Source organism: Bos mutus, chromosome 5, assembly GCF_027580195.1.
Source record: "Bos mutus isolate GX-2022 chromosome 5, NWIPB_WYAK_1.1, whole genome shotgun sequence".
NCBI classification, from domain to species: domain Eukaryota; kingdom Metazoa; phylum Chordata; class Mammalia; order Artiodactyla; family Bovidae; genus Bos; species Bos mutus.
Genome location: NC_091621.1, coordinates 89,902,450 through 89,922,973, shown reverse-complemented (window position 1 = coordinate 89,922,973; position 20,524 = coordinate 89,902,450). Strand labels below are relative to the sequence as shown.

Below are 20,524 nucleotides of genomic sequence, written 5' to 3'. Positions count from 1 at the left end.
GTGGCCAGAGTACTGCAGCTTCAGCTTCAGTCCTTCCAATGAATATTCAGGGTTGATTTCCTTTAGAATTGACTGGTTTGATCTCTGTGCTGTCCAAGAGACTCTCAAGAATATTCTCCAACACCATAGTTGTAAAGCATCAATTCTTCAGTTCTCAGCCTTCTTTATGGTCCAGCTCTCACATCTGTACATGATTACTAGAAAAACCATAGTTTTGTATAAAGAACCTAACAGCTGGACCTGGAATGATAATGAGGTAATAATTTCTTTAACTTACTTATATAAAAGCTTCTTTTTTCTTATTGAAACTAGGAAAACCTCTGCATGTTAGCTTCAATCAAAGTAAATAACAAAAATCATTCTTCTATTTTGGAAGAAAAGTGGATGACTCCTGTTTCTTTCATTATTGCTTTGAAAAAGGCTGGACTGAATATCTTCCCTACTGGACACTCTCATCTTTATGTTGTTATAAACTATAAGGTAAGAATGAATCCTTCCAAGTTTAATGTGATGGACATTTAGAATGTTAGCAAGTATTACATTTTATATAAATCTTAAGGTATACCAATGAGTTTTCTATATTCACTTATATGAGATTATAGTTAGAAAGGAAGGAATAAATAGCAAGACTAGAAATCCAGTGATTTCTGGTGAAAAAGCTGACTTAAAACTCTACATTCAAAAAATTAAGATCATGGGAACCAGTCCCATCACTTCATGGCAAATATATGGGGAAACAATGGAAACAGTGAGAGACTTTATTTTCTTGGGCTTGAAAATCACTGCAGATGGTGACTGCAGCCATGAAATTAAAAGATGCTTACTCCTTGGAAGAAAAGCTATGAGCAAACTAGATGGCATATTAAAAAGCAGACACATTACTTGGCTGACAAAGGTCCATCAGGTCAAGGCTTTTCCAGTAGTCATGTATGGATGTGAGAGTTGGACTATAAAGAAAGCTGAGTGCCAAAGAATTGATGCTTTTGAACTGTGGTGTTGGAGAAGACTCTTGAGAGTCCTGTTGGACTGCAAGGAGATCCAACCAGTCAATCCCTAAGGAAATCAGTCCTGAATATTCATTGGAAGGACTGATGCTGAAGCTGAAACTCCAATATTTTGGCCACGTGATGCAAAAAATTGACTCATTTGAAAAGACCCTGATGCTGGGGAAGATTGAAGGCAGGAAGAGAAGGGGACAACAGAGGATGAGATGGTTGGATGGCATCACCGACTCGATGGACATGAGTTTGAGCAAGCTCTGCGAATTGGTGGTGGACAAGGAAGCCTGGTGTGCTGCAGTCCCTGGGATCACAAAGAGTCGGGCATGACTGAGCGACTGAACTAAACTGAAAAATCTAGGGTTCTCTCAAATTTAATATTCTGTAGAATGATCTTCATATTGACACACGGAGCACAACCACAGCTGGTCAGTTTAGTGCAGAGGTAGTCTGCGCAGCATCCCATTTTGTCTGCTTTCTTTCTTCTTCCAGAGTGCATATATGGAAGATTTCTGAAAAGAGTAAATGACTCAGCAGTTTCCCAAACGTGATAAATCAAGTGAAATTAAATACATACAAGGACCACCGATCATTAAAACCCACTTCCTCCTACTTCACAGAGTCTTCCTGTCTGCATATTGCTTCATGTAACTCATAAGTTGAGTTAAATGAGATCCTTCCATGTTAAACTCTGAGCTCCTTGAGAGTGGTGACCATTCCTTAATCAACTTTGATTTTTCTAGCACCAACCCTATTCCTAGAATACAGTAGATGTTTGTCAAACATTCATGATACATAAATTAAGACAGAGTGAGTTCTAATCATGAAAGATGTTTTGGGCAGAAGAATTCTAAACTCAAGAAAAAGCTTATAATATACCAGAAAATGACAATATAGGTAGACACATACTGGAAATAATCACATTATAAGAGTGTATACATATATGCATAGCGGAAAAAATCCCACTTCAGTTTTAGTAACTCAAGTTGCCAGTTACTCTACAAATGCTGAACGTCATATACTAGTCATCTTTTCAGAATACTGTATTCAAGAATTTTTTTTCTGAACACTTATATTCCAGATAATGTTTTAGAAACATTATTGAATAAAACAAAGATCTCTGCCCTTGTGGAGCTTACATTCTAGAATAGAGGGAGGCAAACATCAACAACAAACATAATAAATCAAGTGAAAGAAAGAAAAGGTACAATATCAAATATGGTGTGGGGGGAGGGGGCTCAATAAGAAGGTAACATTTGAGGAAAGCCTCAAGGTGGGGATTGGACATGAGTGTGAGCAAACTCCAGGAGATGGTGAAGGACAGGAGAGCCTGGTATACTGCAGTCGATGGTGTTGCAAAGAGTTGGACACAATTGAGAGCCTGAACAGCAACAACGGGGCCTATAAGAGCACAGAGGCCCCGTGGATCACTGTTAGGACCCTGGGTTCTGCTCTGAAAGGGGAAGCCGTTGCCCCATTTTGAGAAAGAAGTCATGAGTCTGACTTAAATTATTTTTTATATTTGAATTTTATTTTTTTCTTAAAAATTTTTTTTAATTGGAGTATAGTTGATCTACAATGCTGTGTTAGTTTCTGTTGTATAGTAGTGAGTCGGTCATACATACATATCATAAACCCACTCTTTTCAGATTCTTTCCCCAAATAGGTCATTACAGAGCATTGCGTCGAGTTCCCTGTGCTGTATATCAGGTCTTTATTAGTTGTCTATTTTATATGTGAAAGTGAAGTCTCTCAGTCGTGTCCGACTCTTTGTGACTCTATGGACTGTAGCCCACCAGGCTCCTCCATCCATGGAATTTTCTAGGCAAGAGAACTGGAGCGGGTTGCCATCTCCTTCTCCAGGGGATCTTCCCAACCTAGAGATTGAACCCAGGTCTCCCGCGTTGCGGGCAGACGCTTTACCGTCTGAGCCACCAGGGAATCCCCTGTGGCTTCCCTGGTGGCTCAGCTGGTATAGAATCTGCCTGCAATGCGGGAGACCTGGGTTCGATCCCTGGATTGGAAAGATCCCCTAGAGAAGGGAAAGGCTACCACTCCAGTATTCTGGCCCAGAGAATTCCACGGACTATTTTATATGTAGTGGTGTGTATACGTCAATCCCAACCTCCCAATTCATCCCTCCCCTTCCTCTCCTCCTTGGTAACCATAAGTTTGTTTTCTATATCTGTGACTCTATTTCTGTTTTATAAATTAGTTCATTTGTACCATTTTTTAAGATTCTGTTGATAAGTGATATATGACATTTATCTTTCTCTGACTTACCTCATGTGACTTACATTTTCAATGGATCTGGGTTGAGAACAGACTAAACTGCAGGAGGTCAAGGATGGAAGGGAGACTTGAGAGGCTCTGTGATCAACTCTACTTGTTTTTATACTGACAGCATCCTTCGGTAGAAGTGAAAGCTTATCGGCAAATGGCCCTGTTAAGTTCTGCTTTTGCATTTTGTTGGAGTAAGTGGAATACAGCATGTGATTCTAAGAAAACTGTATTTCAGGTATGGTATGCAAAACCCCTTAAATTTTTGTCTTCCAAAAGAAGATAAAGTACTCAAAAACTAAATGAGTGTAGACCACAATTCTCCTTTTAAAAAGGTAAAAAATTAAAATTCAAAATGGAATTGGCAAACTTCATTTTCTTTCCTTTTGCCAAAAATATAAAACCAAACCATGTAAAGGTCATGCCTTCACTGTCTGTTATGGTATCAAATGCTCTTGATTTTAGGCTGGAGACCGCTTTACACCAACTGAAGAACAAATGTAAGCCTTTCATGTGAATATGTCTGATTCATGAACTCTCTCCTCTGAGAGTAACCTTCTGGGCAGATTTCCTACTGCCTGCTAAAGAAGTTATCAAATTCTGCAAGCTGACTGATGAATATTTTAGCATAAATGAGCTACCACATTTATTTATCTTGTTTACTGCATGTTTCTTCCATTAGAATACAAGCTCCTCGAGGACAAGGTTTTATTGCTATGATTGTTATTTATTAATATGTTTGGTTATTTTTTATTTTGTTTTTGTTTTATTGTTTCAGGTAGGATCTGAAATAATACTTGTCACTTGAAGGCATTCAATAAATATTTTTTGAAGAATTAATATATTTTGATAAGCTCCTTAAACACTAAGATATAAACAGTTTCATGCTTTAAAAAAAATGGTACATTAAGAATATTTCTTTTTATCTTAGCAATTTGGGAAACTTAAGCCCTTCAAATACTGGATTGGCCAAAAAAATTGTTCACAATTTTTGTGACCATCATATGGAAAAACTTTGGTCACCTGATGCGAAGAACTGACTCATTGGAAAAGACCATGATGCTGGGAAAGATTGAGAGCAGAAGGAGAAGGGAGTGATAGAGGATGAGATGCTTGGATGCCATTACTGACTCAATGGACATGAGTTTGAGCAAGCTCCAGGAGATAGTGAAGGACAGGGAAGCCTGGTGTGCTCGGTTATGAATAGTTGGGCATGACTTAGCCACTGAACAACAACAACAAACAAAGTAACATACTCAACTGTCAAAATACCTAATAAAAGAGCAACTGTTCACAGATTTCTCTCTCTCTCTTTTTTTTTTTTAGGTGAGGGAACACCTTCTTAAAGAAGAACCCATTCGGAACCCTAACTGGACCCTTTTAATGTTTAGTGGTGACAGGGCACAAAGTCTCAAGATCAATGAATCCAGTGATGCGTTTTCTGAAGCCCTTAAAGAAGAAACTGAATTTCATTCCACTTTATATCACATGGTTAAGGATTTTGCTTCTCAGGAAGCAATGAGGGCAGTTAGGCGTTCCAACTGCCAGTTTGTTGACTCTGTATGCCACATGCTACTCTCAACTAGGCTACTCAGCTATTCTTAAATCCCCAGGGATAAATTTTATCCAGTATGAAGAATCAAACAACTTGGAGAAACATCAGGTATTTCTTCAATAAAGTGTAATAAGTGACTGTATTTCAAACAGGCTGTTCAAATGATCTAATCAGCATTTTATACTCATTTTATTTTTTAAGAATTAGGTTTTTTTTTTTTCTCTTGTACTTGGCCTACTGAGATTTCCAGTGTTCACTGTTCATAGTTTTGAATGGTTCTTTATTTCAATAAATTTTAACAAACAATAATATCTCCTCTTCAGAAAGCTCATTTAAAAAATCATATAAGCAGGCTTCCTCCCCACTGCATTTTAGTTAGGAAGGTAATCACAAAAAGAGAGAATATAAAATATCTTACAGTCATTCTGAGAACCTCTTGTTCCATTCTATAATTTCCCAGCTAAAAGTTACTAATGTACAAAGTTCAGATACTGAAACTTTAAAAACTAGCTACACACAGTAGGACGTGCTACAGTCACACTGGCGGTGGCCCGTTGTGTCGCAGTCTGGTGAATGGCCACAAGATGTGTTCTAGAGACATCCAGGGGTCCCCATCCTGTGTGGGGGCAGCGTCCACGGGCTTCTGGAAGAATCGGCCTGTGAAGAAGCTCATCAGCGCTGCAAACAGTACAACGAATGCCACAGAAAGCCAGAGCACCTTGTTGGCCTCTCTGATGGACGTCTTGAGGTTTGTTGCCCAGGAAGCTAATGTATCATAACTACAACAAAAACACAAAATCAGTATGCAGTAACCACAATCTTCTGTATACTAGAAACATTCCTTTTGCCAACAATAATCAAGTCATGTATCTGCCCTACATAATTCCACCAGCGTACATGTGTGCTCGGTCATTTCTGACTCTCTGCAACCCACAGACAATAGCCCACCAGACTCCTTTGTCCATGGGATTCCCTAGGCAAGAATACTGGAGTGGGTTGCTATTTCCCACTCCAGGGGATCTTCCTGTCACAGTGATCAAATCCATGTCTCCTGCATTGGCAAGTATATTCTTTACCACTGACACCTCCTTGTAATAAGCTACACAGTGTCATCTGTTGTCTTGGGCTTGGCCACAATCTGCTCCCTGCTATCCCTTATAATATTTTAGAATTGAAGAAATGAGGTGCTAAGATAAAAATCTGAAAATTATGTGATTTAGGCATTATTTAACTCCTAACAAGTACATTTGAGTACTAATTTCATTCTTTAAGTCAGGTAAGGCAATTTATATTCCTATAGTAGAAACATTATAATTCGGTCCTCTGGTCCCAAGGCCAAGTTCTTTACACTGTGAACTCCCCTGCCTCCTGTAGCTCATAGGTTCAGGAATAATTCTTATAGACCATATGGAGTTTGTTATTAATCATCTTAAATTTAACATTTTCAAAGGTCTTTTAGTAAAGTAATTTGCTTAAGATTAATGCTGCTAGACTTCCCCGGTGGGAAAGTGGTAAAGAATCCACCTGCCAATGCAGGGGACACAGATTCGATCCCTGGTCCAGGAAGATCCCATGTGCCATAGAGCAACTAAGCACCACAGCTACTGAGCCTGTGCTCTAGAGCCCACGAGCCTCAACTGCTGAAGCCTGAGACCTAGAGGCCGTGTCCACAAGAGAAGCACTGCAGTGAGACGCCTGTGCAGTGTAATGAAAAGTGGCCCCAACCGCCACAACCAGAGAAAGCCTGCACACAGCAACGAGGACCCAGGGCAACCAAAAATAAATTTTTAAAAGGCAAAAATAATTAAAACTTCTAACCCTGCCTTACCTTTCCCCATTCTACCAAAATGATATCATTTAGCAAGTAAATAACTTACATGGAAGAGACATTCCATTTTGATGGGTTTGTTTTCTTTTCAGAAAGACTTGGCTTTCTTGTCTTTTCTACTGTTTCTTCTTCTGGTGGTTCTAAGTCATCTTTAGTTCTGTAAATAAGTATTGTTTCTAAGTATCAAAGTATGCATAACGTTCTATAATTATTTATAAAATATTGCTGTTTTACTGTATTTTGTAAGGAAGCTTACAGATATTTATCTTGCTTTAGAAAAATTTGATAAATACCTAATTCTAAAAGTCAAATCACCAACTTTATATTTTTAGTCATTTATAGGAATTTAATTTTTTAAAGTAACTTTGTATTTAGAAAAACAGCAAATGTTTGTTGTAGAAAGTTCGGGTGCTAGCCAAAGAACAAATAAAAAGGGGAGATTTGCAAAGAACATGTGTAAGTTAGTCAGTTCTCACCACTTATAATTAACCAGTGTTATTCTGTGATTTTCCATCTTGGCATGTGCATGCATGTGTGTGAGTGTATGTGTATGTATAAGTAACTACACCTTAAGAAACAAATGCGGATGCCATTATTTCTTCTTCTGTGAATTTTTCATTCAACATACAGTAAAATTTTTCTCAGTACGTATTCTTTTACCACATTTTTTTAACATTCTATATTAAATAGAATATAGATAATTAAAACTAATCTTTTCTCTGTTGGTTTTTTGAGCAACACTAAATTGGAATAGCATTAAAGTGTCATTTCTTTCTTTAAAAAACCTTCATAATTTAAAAAGTGTTTATGAAGATAGGTTTGGTATAAAACTACTTCAAATCAATAGTATTCAATGAACTGGGAAGTTGCAATTGGGTTGACTGTATTGAAATCTTATTTAAAGAGGAATCCTTTGCTTGAAAAAAAACTTAACTGTTTCATTGTTCATGTTCCATGTTTCATGACCACTCATGAGTTCCTAGTTAGATTTGAATTTTGAAATCTCAAGTTCATAATCCCCTACAGTGGCCAAAATGAACTGCATGTCAAAGTTTTTGTTTTTCAGTCAGACATCTATAGGGAATGCCTGTGGTCGATTTTAGTTTGGTTTTTAAAGAACATAAGACTTCCAACCCAGAATTCCTATAGGATTCTCAAGGTTTCAGTCTTTTGTTGGCAAAAACTTCTCAGTAGAAATCATGCCATACAAACAAAAATTTTTAAATAGATAATTTTTCTCAAGGAAACTCTTGAATTTTTTAAAACCCAGATCAGAAAATATCCATTATGTTAACTCTAAATCTTTAATAAAAGGGAATTCAGTCCATGCAATTAGGCTTCCACGATTATTTAAGAGAGAAAAAAGGCTTTGAGGGTAGGAACAATGTCTTTTTCATCTTCATATCCCTTAAGCTTGAGCGTAGTGTGCCTAACATAATAGGCATGCAAGGAATGTGTATACAATCAACACAAAATCATTTCATTAAGATCTCTACAGATGAGGAAACAGACCAAATGTCACCAAGGATTTTAGAGGCAGCATTTCTTCATGTCCCTCCCTCTTACCTTCTACCTTTCACTATAGAAGTATATTTTATTTGTTTCACTTGCTAAATATAGCAATATAGAGTTTTGTTTTTCCTACTCTTCATTTACCTAAAGAGAAGACAGATGTATATGTAATACACATATATTACATACGTGCCTTTAGGATATATATAAATATAAACATACACATATATGTCTATATGTACACACACACATGTTGTATATAATTCATTAAGTTGATGAACATTTTATTTCTATGGCTCTCTTATGAACCTTTCCCCCTGATGACCATATACCTATACAGGAAGAAGATTATCTTCACAAATCTGGCAAATTTCAGGTTCTTTTCTAACTTAAGACCTCACACCTTGCAGTACTGAGTGAATGTACTCATAAGTAACATTTACATAGTGCTGTATTTTCATAAAAGCCTTATACAATGAATGGTCTTTTTGATGCTGCAGCAGTGGACTCCACAGATTAAAAGTGATGCCCACTATTTATTCCCCAGTCACATCAAGTTAATAAACACATCAAGCTTCACCTACTTTAGTTCACACTTTTCTTCTTCAGCATCTGCCCAGGAATAGGTGCTAATAAATCGATGTAATGAGGGACGGTGTTCACTCTGCTTTGACCCCAAAATACGCCTAAATAAAGATGATTATAGCCACTTATCAAATCAAATACTTGTGTAGCAATTACCAATTTATTTCCCACTACTTAAATCAATACAGAAGCAATATGTTATTTTTTCTTTAGCATATTCATGTAATGCTTATCTCATAAGAAAACAATTTCACCATCATATGCCAATTTTTATAACTATTCTGCATATAGTCCATACAAAACAAATGTTACTATATTGTTTATTTCAAACATTTACTTTAGCCAAATTATAAAATCATAAGGTTCCCAAAGAGGCATCATAAAATTATACTTACCAACTGCTTGACCTCCTACTAAATCGGTCATTATTTTCCATCCCAGCCAACTTTAAAGTTCAGACATTAAGGAAATAATAAAATACAAATTTAGTGAAGTTTATACTTTTGTGATATGAAAATTAATTTGCTTCTGACTAAGAACACTTAGGAATTTGCTTACCATTCCTGCATTTCCAATATTTCTGGGCAAAGAGGCAATGGTCACTCTTCGAAGGGAAGATGGCTACCCAAAGGGAAGAAATGTACATTTAGAAAATTCTCAATATTTTATCCTCGTATGAAACACTGATGGGTATTCTTGTATGTACACATCCATGTACTTGACCATTGCTGAGTTAAACAGGAGACATATTTTCAAGGTTTTTGTTATGGCCAAATTTCCTTTCAGAAATATTCTGCCAACTTATATTCAACTTTCTCCAACACTGGATAATCTTTTCCAGTCAAGTAAGGAATACAGGGTTTTCTGTTTAGGTTTATAGTAACTCTGAACACCATTTTTCTATGTTGAATAACTGTGTATCTGATCTGAGAACCACCTGTTTATGATTTTTGCTCATATTAATTTTGCAAAAGATACTTCTTGGCAAAAAACTTTTTTATTGTTAATGCAGCCAAATCTTTTCATCTTTTCCTCACTTTTGCTGCCATTTCTTTTATGCTTGGAAAAATTTCCTCAAATCAAGAGGAGATAAATATGCATCTATTTAAGAGCTTTCTTTTTTCATGGTTTCATTTTTTTCCATTTAACACATATAAGGGTAAGTATGACATTTTAATGAATGGATGTTTTTTATACCTTAGCCTTGAGATTTACACAGGAAAATGTTATGTCATATTTTGTGACTCTTAAAGTTGAAATAAGTGGGACTACAGGAAATAAAAATATGGTAAATGTAGGAAAATAAATGAGAATTTTTATGTGAATTCTTTTCTTAAACCATCATCCCTAATTTAATTTTATAGGTTAGCTGAACATCAAGCAAATCAAATTGTGGTCCAGGAATCTGGGTTCTAATCATGGTTCTATCACGATAGGATCATAACTAAACATATAATTTCTGTGAAAGTGATTTTGTTCATCTGTGCAAAAGATCAATTTAGATGGAATGATTTTTAAACTCACTTGCTCAAAAATTCTGTGAAATCCTGATTTTTAAACTGACAAAAACTGCTGGTTGACTTTCAATATCCCATTTTCCAACCCTCCCCTTCTTTTTTTAGTAACAGACCTCTTGATTTTCAGTTATACATACAGCCTCCAGAATAAAAGCTCTGTTTTCATCTTGTTTCCAAGCAAAAATGAAAAGGGAAATGTTAGCTGGGACTTCTAGGGAGTGTCTTCAGAAAGAGAGAACACCTGTTTCTCTTATTCTTTTTTCTTGGAATATGGCGCAACATATTAAATAATCACCAGGACTTGGTACTCAGAACTGACAAAGCTATCTTAGACCATGAGGTGGAAGCAAAGCTCTGAGGGTGATGATTCAGTAAGAGGGAAGGAAACTGGGCCCTAGAGATTTTCTAAAGCTGCTCTGCCACTTTTAGACTGCTTATTCCCAATTCTGGTTTCACATGAAAGAGAAACTGTTGTTACACTGACTTTCATCTCACTGCAGGCAAACTTAGCGTGTGTGCACGCTCAGTCGCGTCCGACTCTTTGTGACCTTATGGACTGTAGCCCACCAGGCTCCTCTGTCCATGGAATTTTCTAGGCAAGAATACTGGAGTGGGTTGCCATTTTCTTACTCCAGTGATGGAACTGGTGTCTCTTGAATCTCCTGCATTGGCAGGTGGGCTCATTACCAAGTGCACCGCCTGGGAAGCCTTGTTACATACAAATATTGCAAGAAGTATAAAAGCATATATATATAAACATAAACACACATGCATATAACATATATGACTTAAAATCATTGTTGCTTTATGATTTACATTTAAAGCCATGTTATTTCAAAAAATATTTTTAAATCATCTCATCTGTAACATTTGATAGACATTTGTTCAGTGAATTGGTAATTACCTTAGAGTTTACAGAAGATGAACGTTTTTTAGTTTGGCAGTCATCTGAAAGGGAAAACATATTTGCATGTTTTTTGAATTAACACATGCAATTTAACATAATGGTCTTAATTCTTTATAAAGAAAAGTAATAGTCGGAAACTATTTAAGACCCTAGCGACTACTGAACAATGCAGATATCTAGCTGTCATTTATTTGGTGATTCAAAGCAATATCTGAACCAATGAAATACAGTCCTCTGTGTCTCTGCCACTGTCCACGATGCCTGTCTGGGACAGATGGGGCACAAAATGAATGTATGCTGAATAAATGAACCCAAAATTACAGATCAGAAGATCACCAAACATTATTACTTTTACAAAAGAGAGAACATATCATTAAAACGAATACTCTGTTTATGAACATTTATATTATCTATTTAAAATAAAATTAGTAAAGGTATATATAGGCCTTCTGTTGAGATACTTTCCATGGTCTCAGTAGTCTCACTATTTTCCAAGACACTCATCAGCTTATTCTGCCATGGTCATTCCTTCTTCGAGGGATACAAAACCACTGTTGGCGAAAGTGGTTCATTTATACTATGGGGCCTTGTTTTATGTGTGGCGAAAGAGCCAGTTCCTAAGTAGGACAACCCGGGGGTCAATGAGTTGATATGACTGTCTCATATCAACAATTTAATGAATTTTTGGTGTCTACCATAAAATACTTGTCTCCTAATTTGTATGCTGACATCTTACTTTGGGCTATATAAATAACAGGAATGAGTTACTTCTTATATTATTTTATATATTGTATCCTTTTTATATTCTTCTAAAACAACCTTAACATAAAGGGTGTTGTACTAAAGACAGTGTATAATAAGAATTAGTAAGAGAGAAAGAAAGAGGAGAATGTCAGAAAAATGTAACTGATACTATTATCTTAAACTTTTATTACCTTCATCTTCAAGAGGGTTAAAAGACCTTTCATTTTGCAAAAGAACCTGTTTCAGTTCTTCTAATTCAGCATGCTCTTTGGCATACATCCTCTTCAGATTTTCTACATGCTGAATCATCACTTCAACTGCTTTACTAACCCGGCTTTCCTAGCAGGAAAAAAAAAAGGAACAAATTTACATCGAAAATATTATCCTTAATACCCAGTTAAAAGATACATGTTCTTGTCTTCATCCCAGACATAAATCCCACTAAAGTGATGATAAAAGTTTTTTTGTTGTTGTGTTTTAAAGGCATGACTATAAAAGGGTAAGGGCTTCCCAGGTGTTGCTAGTGGTAAAGAACCTGCCTGCCAATGCAGGAGACATAAAGAGACCCTGGGTCAGGAAGGTGCCCTGGAGGAGGGCACAACAACCCACTCCAGTACTCTTGCCTGGAGAATCCCTTGGACAGAGGAACCTGGTGGGCCACAGTCCATAGGGTCCCAAAGAGTTGGACATGACTGAGCAACTTAGCAGGTAGGCATACAAGGGTAATCAGAATGGAAGAGGATAGAACAGCAACCAAATTCTGAACACTTCCCAGGTAGACAGACTAGAGGTAAAAGACAAAGACCTGAAAAGCCAAACCCTAAAAAATAAAAAAAAGAAAAGTCTGGAAGAAACCTGGGTTGAATCACAGAAATCCACAAATGCCCAAGAATTAGTGGTATGTCTGGAATTAAGCTTGGAGGTAAAACACACGAAGAGTTGAAAATCTGTATAAAAAGCAATTAGATCCACAGATCCCCTCCATCACTCAGGTCAGCTGAGCCCCTCTACCATTTTGGGGAAAGATTAAAATGGTGGCTATCTGGAGAGATTTGAACAGAGGGTCTGTGGATTGAGCAGTAACAGTTGATGGTGAATCGATCCTACAGAAAAAAATAGATTGAAGCAAAAGTCTGTTGTTGGTCAGTCCCTAAATCATGTCTGACTCTTTGTGACTCCATGGACTGCAGCACGCCAGGTTCCTCTGTCCTCTACTATCTCCCAGAGTTTGTTCAAATTCATGTCCACTGAGTTGGTGATGCTATCTAATCATCTCATCCTCTATCACCTCCTTCTCCTCCTGCCCTCAATCTTTGCCATCATCCAGGTCTTTTCCAATGAGTTAGCTTTGCATCAGGTGGCCAAAGTATTGGAGCTTCAGCATCAATCTTTCCAATGAATATTCAGGGTTGATTTCCTTTAGGATTGACTGGTTTGATCTCCTTGCTGTCCAAGGGACTCTCAAGAGTTTTCTTCAGCACCACAGTTTGAAAGCATCAATTCTCTAGCACTCAGCCTTATTTATGGTCCAACTCTCACATCCACACGTGACTACTGGAAAAACCACAGCTTTGACTATACGGACCTTGGTCACCAAAGGGATGTCTGCTTTTTTATATACTATCTGAGTTTGTCATAGCTTTCCTTCCAATGAGCAAGTGTCTTAATTTCATGGCTACAGTCACTGTCAGTAGTGATTTTGAAGCCCAGGAAAATAAATTCTATCTCTGCTTCCACTTTTTCCCCATCTATTTGCTATGAAGTGATGGGACCAGATGCCATAATTTTAGTTTTTTGGGGGTTGAGTTTCAAGTAAGCCTTTTCACTCTCCTCTTTCACCCTCATCAAGAAGCTCTTTAGTTCCTCTTCACTTTCTGCCATTAGAGTGGTATCATCTGCATATCTGAGGTTGTTGATATTTCTCCTGGCAATCTTGATTCCAGCTTGTGACTCATCCAGCCCAGCAATTTCACTTGATGTACTCTGCATATAAGTTAAATAAGCATGGTGACAATAGCCTTGTCATACACCTTTCCTAATTTTGAACAAGTCAGTTGCTCCATGCCCAGTTCTAACTGCCACTTCTTGACCTACATACAGGTTTCTCAGGAGACAGATAAGGTGATCTGGTACTCTCATGTCTTTAAGAATTTTCCACAGTTTTTTGTGATCCACACAGTCAAAGGCTTTAGCATAGTCAGTGAAGCAGAAGTAGATGCCTTTATCGAATTCCCTTACTTTCTGCATGATCCAACGAATGTCAGCAATTTGATCTCTGGTTCCTCTGCCTTTTCTAACCCAGCTTGAACAAATGGAAGTTCTCCTTCACATACTGCTGAAACCGAATTCGAAGGGTGTTGAGCATAATCTTATTAGCGTGTGAGAGGAGCACAATTGTACAATAGTTTGAACATTCTTTGGCATCGCCCTTCTTTGGGATTGGAACGAAAACTGACCTTTTCCACTCCTGTGGCTGTTGCTGATACATGTTGAATATTAAGATACAAAGCCTTCTTCTTCTTCTAACTACCAAACACTGGTAGCCAGGATTATACTCTCAAGATAGGCAGTTGGAATTGTCTTTGAGGAATCTTAACACTGCAGGATGAAAGTCTTAAAACTATTGGTATAAGAGGATGCTGGTGAAACCTCCCGGCCTGTGTGAAACTCAGAACCAGGAAAAAGCTTCCCCACCTAACACATCCCAAGTTCCCAATCAATTAATGGGACTAGTTAATGGGTCATCACTAGTCAGAGGCAAGCCTCTAACCTGAGAAAAGAAAATAAAAATACAGGGGGAAAAAACAAGCTGAAAGAAATAAACTACAGAAAAATGAAAACTTAAGGAAGCTATCAATATCTTCAGAGAAAAATAAACATTACATTTGTGAAATAGGAACAAGGTATAAAAAAGTTAGGATCTGAGAATTTTAAAAGTCTGGAAGTTAGAAATATAACAAAAATACGTAAGAGAAGAGTCTCAAGACAAAGTTGAGGAAACTTCTCTGAAACTAGAGCAAAAAGACTAAAAGGTAGAAAAGAGAAGACAAAGGACAGTTCAGGAGATCCAACAGCCAAAAAACAGGAATGCAAGTATAGAAAATGTAGAAAAAGTCCACAAGGCGTAGAAAAGGAAATAGTTCAAGAAAATTTCTGAACTCAAGGAATAACTTGTCAATTTATGTCCACTCAGGACCTAAAATAGTGGCTGAAAATAAACCCATGCCAGGGAAGGACAGTAGGGGTAACAGAATATTCTAAAAGCTTCTAGAAAGTAAAAATATGTTATAAACAAAAGCTCAAGAGTCAGAATGGCATCAAAATTTGATACCAACACCAGAAGCTAAGAAGAAAATGAGGCAGTCGAGAAAAATTCTAAAGGAAATGATTTGTAACCTAAAATCCTTTACCCAGCTAATGTAAAGATGCATAAGAATAAAGACTTGGATTTTCAGTTATATAACATCTCAAAAAGTTTACCTCCCAGGCATTCTTTTTCTTGAAAAGTTACTGGGTGAGATGTTCCATCAAAATAAAGAAAAATAAATAAACCAGCAAAGAAGGAGGCATGGGATTCAGGAAATGGAGTTTAACTCAAGAGAGAAGTGAAAGAAGTCTTCATTTAAGAATTTGCTTCCCACATGCATAGTGGTAAAAATCTGCCTGCCAATGCAGGAGATGCAAGAGATGCAGGTTTTATCCCTGGGATCAGGAAGATTCCCTGGAGTAGGAAACGGCAACCCACTCCAATATTCTCGCCAGGAAAAATTCCATGGACAGAGGAGTGTGGTGGGCTACAGTCCATAGGGTCGCAAAGAGTCAGACACAACTGAGCACACACACACACACACACACACAACTGTCAGTTGAGACTGACAGGTCAAAAGTCCCTGGAAGCAACAACTCAAAGAAAAAATTGACAGAATATCTGATTAATGTGTATCTATTGTGAAATCTAGATTCCATGGAGAGGTTAAGAATAAATTAGAGATAAGTAAATGAAAAAGTTGGCTTAAAACTCAACATTCAGAAAATGAAGATCATGGCATCTGGTCCCATCACTTCATGGGAAATAGATGGGGAAACAGTGGAAACAGTGTCAGACTTTATTTTTTTGGGTGTTACAAAATCACTGCAGATGGTGATTGCAGCCATGAAATTAAAAGACGCTTACTCCTTGGAAAGAAAGTTATGACCAACCTAGATAGCATATTGAAAAGCAGAGACATTACTTTGCCAACAAAGGTCCGTCTAGTCAAGGCTATGGTTTTTCCAGTGGTCATGTATGGATGTGAGAGTTGGACTGTGAAGAAGGCTGAGTGTTGAAGAATTGATGCTTCTGAACTGTGGTGTTAGAGAAGACTCTTGAGAGTCCCTTGGACTGCAAGGAGATCCAACCAGTCCATTCTGAAGGAGATCAGCCCTGAGATTTCTTCGGAAGGAATGATGCTGAAGCTGAAACTCCAGTACTTTGGCCACCTGATGCGAAGAGTTGACTCACTGGAAAAGACTCTGATGCTGGGAGGGATTGGGGGCAGGAGGAGAAGGGGACGACAGAGGATGAGATGGCTGGATGGCATCACTGACTCGATGGACGTGAGTCTGAGTGAACTCCGGGAGTTGGTGATGGACAGGGAGGCCTGGCGTGCTGCGATTCATAAGATTGCAAAGAATCGGACACGACTGAGCGACTGAACTGAACTGAACTGAAATAGAAAACTAAGCATAACAATCACGGTAAAGTAAAATTATTAACTCCAAAAAGAACATAAACATTGTGCAAAGAAGGAAAAGTCATCTTTTTCCTTTAGAATATACATTTAGAATATATTTTCCATAGAATATACATCTATGTATATTCATAGCATATACAAGTAAAAGACTACTTGTATATGCTATGAATAGAACTTACATGGGCATAATAATATTTACAGATAATATAGATCTAATATTATTCATCTACTTTTTTAAAATTAAAATTGTTTATATTATGATAATTTCCACAGACACAAAAAGTACACAATGGATCCACATATATCCATCAATCAGTTTCAAGACCCGTCAACATTTTGGCGTGTAAGTTTCATCTCAAAGTTTGAATGCTATTTTTTTAAGTACAGGTGACAGACATCATGTTATTTAACTCTTAAACATTTTAATAAATGTCTGAAAAGTGGGAGTGTGTGTCCTTAAATAATAATACCGTGATCACTTCTAACAACATAAACAGAAACACCTTAATATCATCTAATTCATATTCAAATTTCCCTAACTGTCTCAAAAACATCTATTTACAGTTTTATTTGAACTGGAACCTGACAAAATATATATTTGTTGTATTTTTTCTTTTTTTATACTAATGTATAATTCACAATATAAAATTCAATATTTTTAAGTGAACAATTTAGTGACATTTAGTACATTCACAATGTTATACAAACATCACTAGTTCCCAAACATTTTCATCATCTCAAAATAAAACCCCATACTTATGAAGCAGTTACTTCCTACTCACCTCCTTCCCCTAGAAGCTAGCAAACACCAATCTTCTACCTTTCCCTAAAGATTTATCCACTCTAGATACTATATATAAACACAATCACATAACATGTGACCTTTATGTCTAGCATCTATAGCATAAAATTTTTTAGATTCAGCTACATTGTAGCATGTATCAACACTTCATTCCTTTTAGTGGCTAAATATTATATTAATAATGCGACAATAATACTGCAGAAACCAACACAACACTGTAAAGCAATTTTCCTCCAATAAAAAAATAATATTGTAATTTCTCCACATCCGTCAACACTAATTATTTTCCTTCTTCCTTCCTTTCTTTTTCCTTGCAACCCACTCCAGTACTCTTGCCTGGCAAATCCCATGGACAGAGGAGCCTGGTAGGCTGCAGTCCATGGGGTTGCTAGGACTCGGACATGATTGAGTGACTTCACTTTCACTTTTCACTTTCATGCGTTGGAGGAGGAAATGGCAACCCACTCCAGTGTTCTTGCCTGGAGAATCCCAGGGACGGTGAAGCCTGGTAGGCTGACAGAGCACAGAGTCGGAAATGACTGAAGCGATTTAGCAGCAGCAGCAGTAGTGGGTGTGAAGTGGTGTATCATTATGGCTTTGATTTTCAATTTGCTAACAATTAAGCATCTTCTCGTGTGCTTATTGGCCATTTGTATAATTTCTTTAGGGAAATGTCTATTCAAGTCTTATCTGCATTTTTAACTGGATTGCTTATCTTTTTGTTGTTAAGTTGCAAGCATTCTTGACATATTCTGGATGTATGTGCATGTATGCTCATTCTCAGTCATGAACAACTCTTTGAGTCCCCATGGACTGTAGTCTACCAGGCTCTTCTGTTCATGGAATTTTCCAGGCCAGAATACCGGAGTAGATAGCCTTTCCCTTCTCCAGGGTATCTTCCCAACCCGGGGATTGGGTTGGGAACCCAATCCCGCATTGCAGGCGGATTCTTTACCAGCTGAGCCAAAGTGAAGCCCAAGAATACCGGAGTGGGTAGCTTATCCCTTCTCCAGAAGATCCTCCCGACCCAGGAATTGAACCAGGGTCTTCTGCTTTGCAGGCAGATTCTTTACCAACTGAGCTATCAGGGAAGCCCATATTCTGGAAACTAGACCCGTATTAGATATATGATCTTCAAATATTTTCTTCCCTTCCATCAGCAGTTTCTTTTTGGACATGTTAAGTTTAAGTTGTCTATCAAACTTCAAAGTGCTATGTCAACAGTAGCAGATTCTAGTCTAAAACTCATGGCAGATGTTTAAGATAAGTGTGTGAATTGGAGAATCATCAGTTGATTAGATGGGATAGTACCAGGATTGAGTGATGATGAAGATCAGATGTGCAAAGGTAAAGCTGTGGGGTCCATTAAGATTAATAAGGCTGGGAGAAAGGATGGGACCCATAAAGGAGTCTGGAAAGGTCCATGATGATTCATGATGTAGAGGGAAAAAACAGGGGATTGTGGTACCTGGAAGCCAAATGTCAAGAGTGTTTCCAGGAGAAGGAAGAGCTTAGCCATGTTGAATATAGCAGACAGGTTAAGAAAAAAGAGTAGGTTAAGGCCAACTAGAATAAATTTCAGAGATGACAGGAGGAGAGAAATTAGAAACAGTGAGTTCAGTTCTATTGAAGAAATTTGCTAAAAATGGGAACAGAGAAACAGGGTGGTAACCAAAGGAGAAAGAGTGAAAGATTTTTTGTGTTTGCTTTGTGTTATTTTTCCTGTCTTAAAAACAAAGTATCTAAGTATTTGTGTGCTGCTGCTGCTGCTGCTGCTGCTGCTAAGTCGCTTCAGTTGTGTCCGACTCTGTGCGACCCCATAGACGGCAACCCACCAGGCTTCCCCGTCCCTGGGATTCTCCAGGCAAGAACACTGGAGTGGGTTGCCATTTCCTTCTCCAATGCATTAAAGTGAAAAATGAAAGTGAAGTTGCTCAGTCATGTCCGACTCTTTGCAACCCCATGGACTGCAGCCTAGCAGCCTCCTCCGTCCATGGGATTTTCTAGGCAAAAGTACTGGAGTGGGGTGCCATTGCCTTCTCTGGTGTGCTGATGAGAATGATTCAAAAGAGTGGGGAAAAACTGGAGAGGAAAGACTGCAGGTAGAATTGTGGCCCAGATTCTGAGCAAACTGAAAGGAATGGGCTCTTGCATAGAGGTGGGATGGTTAGCCTTGGATAGGAGAAAACTCATCTTTGGTACTAGAAAGGAAGGCAATGTTGAGTGTTTAGATGCTTGTAGGTTCAAAGCTTTTGGAAGATTCCTTCTGACTGCCTCAAATTTCCTATTGAATTAGGAAGCGAAGTCATCATTTGACAGAGAAGGTAGGAGAGGACAGGATGGGGATTTCAGGGGAAAGGGAAAGTATGAAATTGATATATAGAAGAGAAGCAGGGTGAATGATAGGAAGCCCCGAGGACCACTTAAGATTTGTGATGAATTTCAAGAGAACTCAGTCAGCATAAGGGTGTGAGGTTTTCCAGCTATGCAGGCATGAGCAGGTAAAGAAATGTATTAAACAAGATTGTAGATTTTCTAAATAAATGAATAAAACGAGAGAGGTAAAAGTGTTGAGAGTTCATGCAAGAGAGTGAATGTCATGTTTGACCATGGAATTTAAGCTTGGTCAGGAAAGAAGAGAGATCAACAATAAAGTGAAAGACACTTTAGGTGTGAGGAAGGAGAGACTGATAAAAGAACTAAATATTCATCTTCATAGTAGGAAACAAATATCTAAAACTGTAAATAAATCACTAAGTGATAGTGCAGACATATTATTTAGAGATATGAATATAACACATCTGTTTAGGTATAGATTCAAAAACTTAAAATCTTCCCCAGAATTTCCCACAAAGAAATTTTGAAAAAAAAAAAATCTACTTCTCTCTGAATAAGTATGAGAAGATCCATAAACAAGGATCTTTATTACTGCATTGTGTAAAAGCACAAAATACCAAAAATATTCTGAAATGATCAAATAGAGTACTTTCCTAGAATACAATCTATAATGTTACAGATAATAAATCCTTTCAGTAATTTCATTGTAACTAGACAAATGGAGAC

General features: G+C 37.6%; 2 protein-coding genes across 2 annotated transcripts in view; one reads left to right on the top strand and one right to left on the bottom strand.

Annotated features, from left to right (window-relative positions):
* The window catches only part of DNAI7 (dynein axonemal intermediate chain 7), an 88,156-nt gene extending 83,206 nt beyond the window's left edge, over positions 1-4,950 (top strand). Inside the window, 3 exon segments of the mRNA XM_070371209.1 lie at positions 313-480; positions 3,403-3,516; positions 4,605-4,950. Coding sequence (XP_070227310.1) covers positions 313-480; positions 3,403-3,516; positions 4,605-4,883 — 561 coding nt within the window. The 3' untranslated portion in view covers positions 4,884-4,950.
* A 146-nt stretch (positions 4,951-5,096) lies between these two features.
* IRAG2 (inositol 1,4,5-triphosphate receptor associated 2) overlaps positions 5,097-20,524 on the bottom strand; it is a 99,318-nt gene continuing 83,890 nt past the window's right edge. Inside the window, exons 34-40 of the mRNA XM_070370140.1 lie at positions 12,118-12,265; positions 11,180-11,223; positions 9,317-9,379; positions 9,154-9,203; positions 8,758-8,859; positions 6,711-6,818; positions 5,097-5,612 (exon numbers count right to left, since the gene is read on the bottom strand). Coding sequence (XP_070226241.1) covers positions 5,369-5,612; positions 6,711-6,818; positions 8,758-8,859; positions 9,154-9,203; positions 9,317-9,379; positions 11,180-11,223; positions 12,118-12,265 — 759 coding nt within the window. The 3' untranslated portion in view covers positions 5,097-5,368. The remainder of the gene's footprint in view (positions 5,613-6,710; positions 6,819-8,757; positions 8,860-9,153; positions 9,204-9,316; positions 9,380-11,179; positions 11,224-12,117; positions 12,266-20,524) is intronic.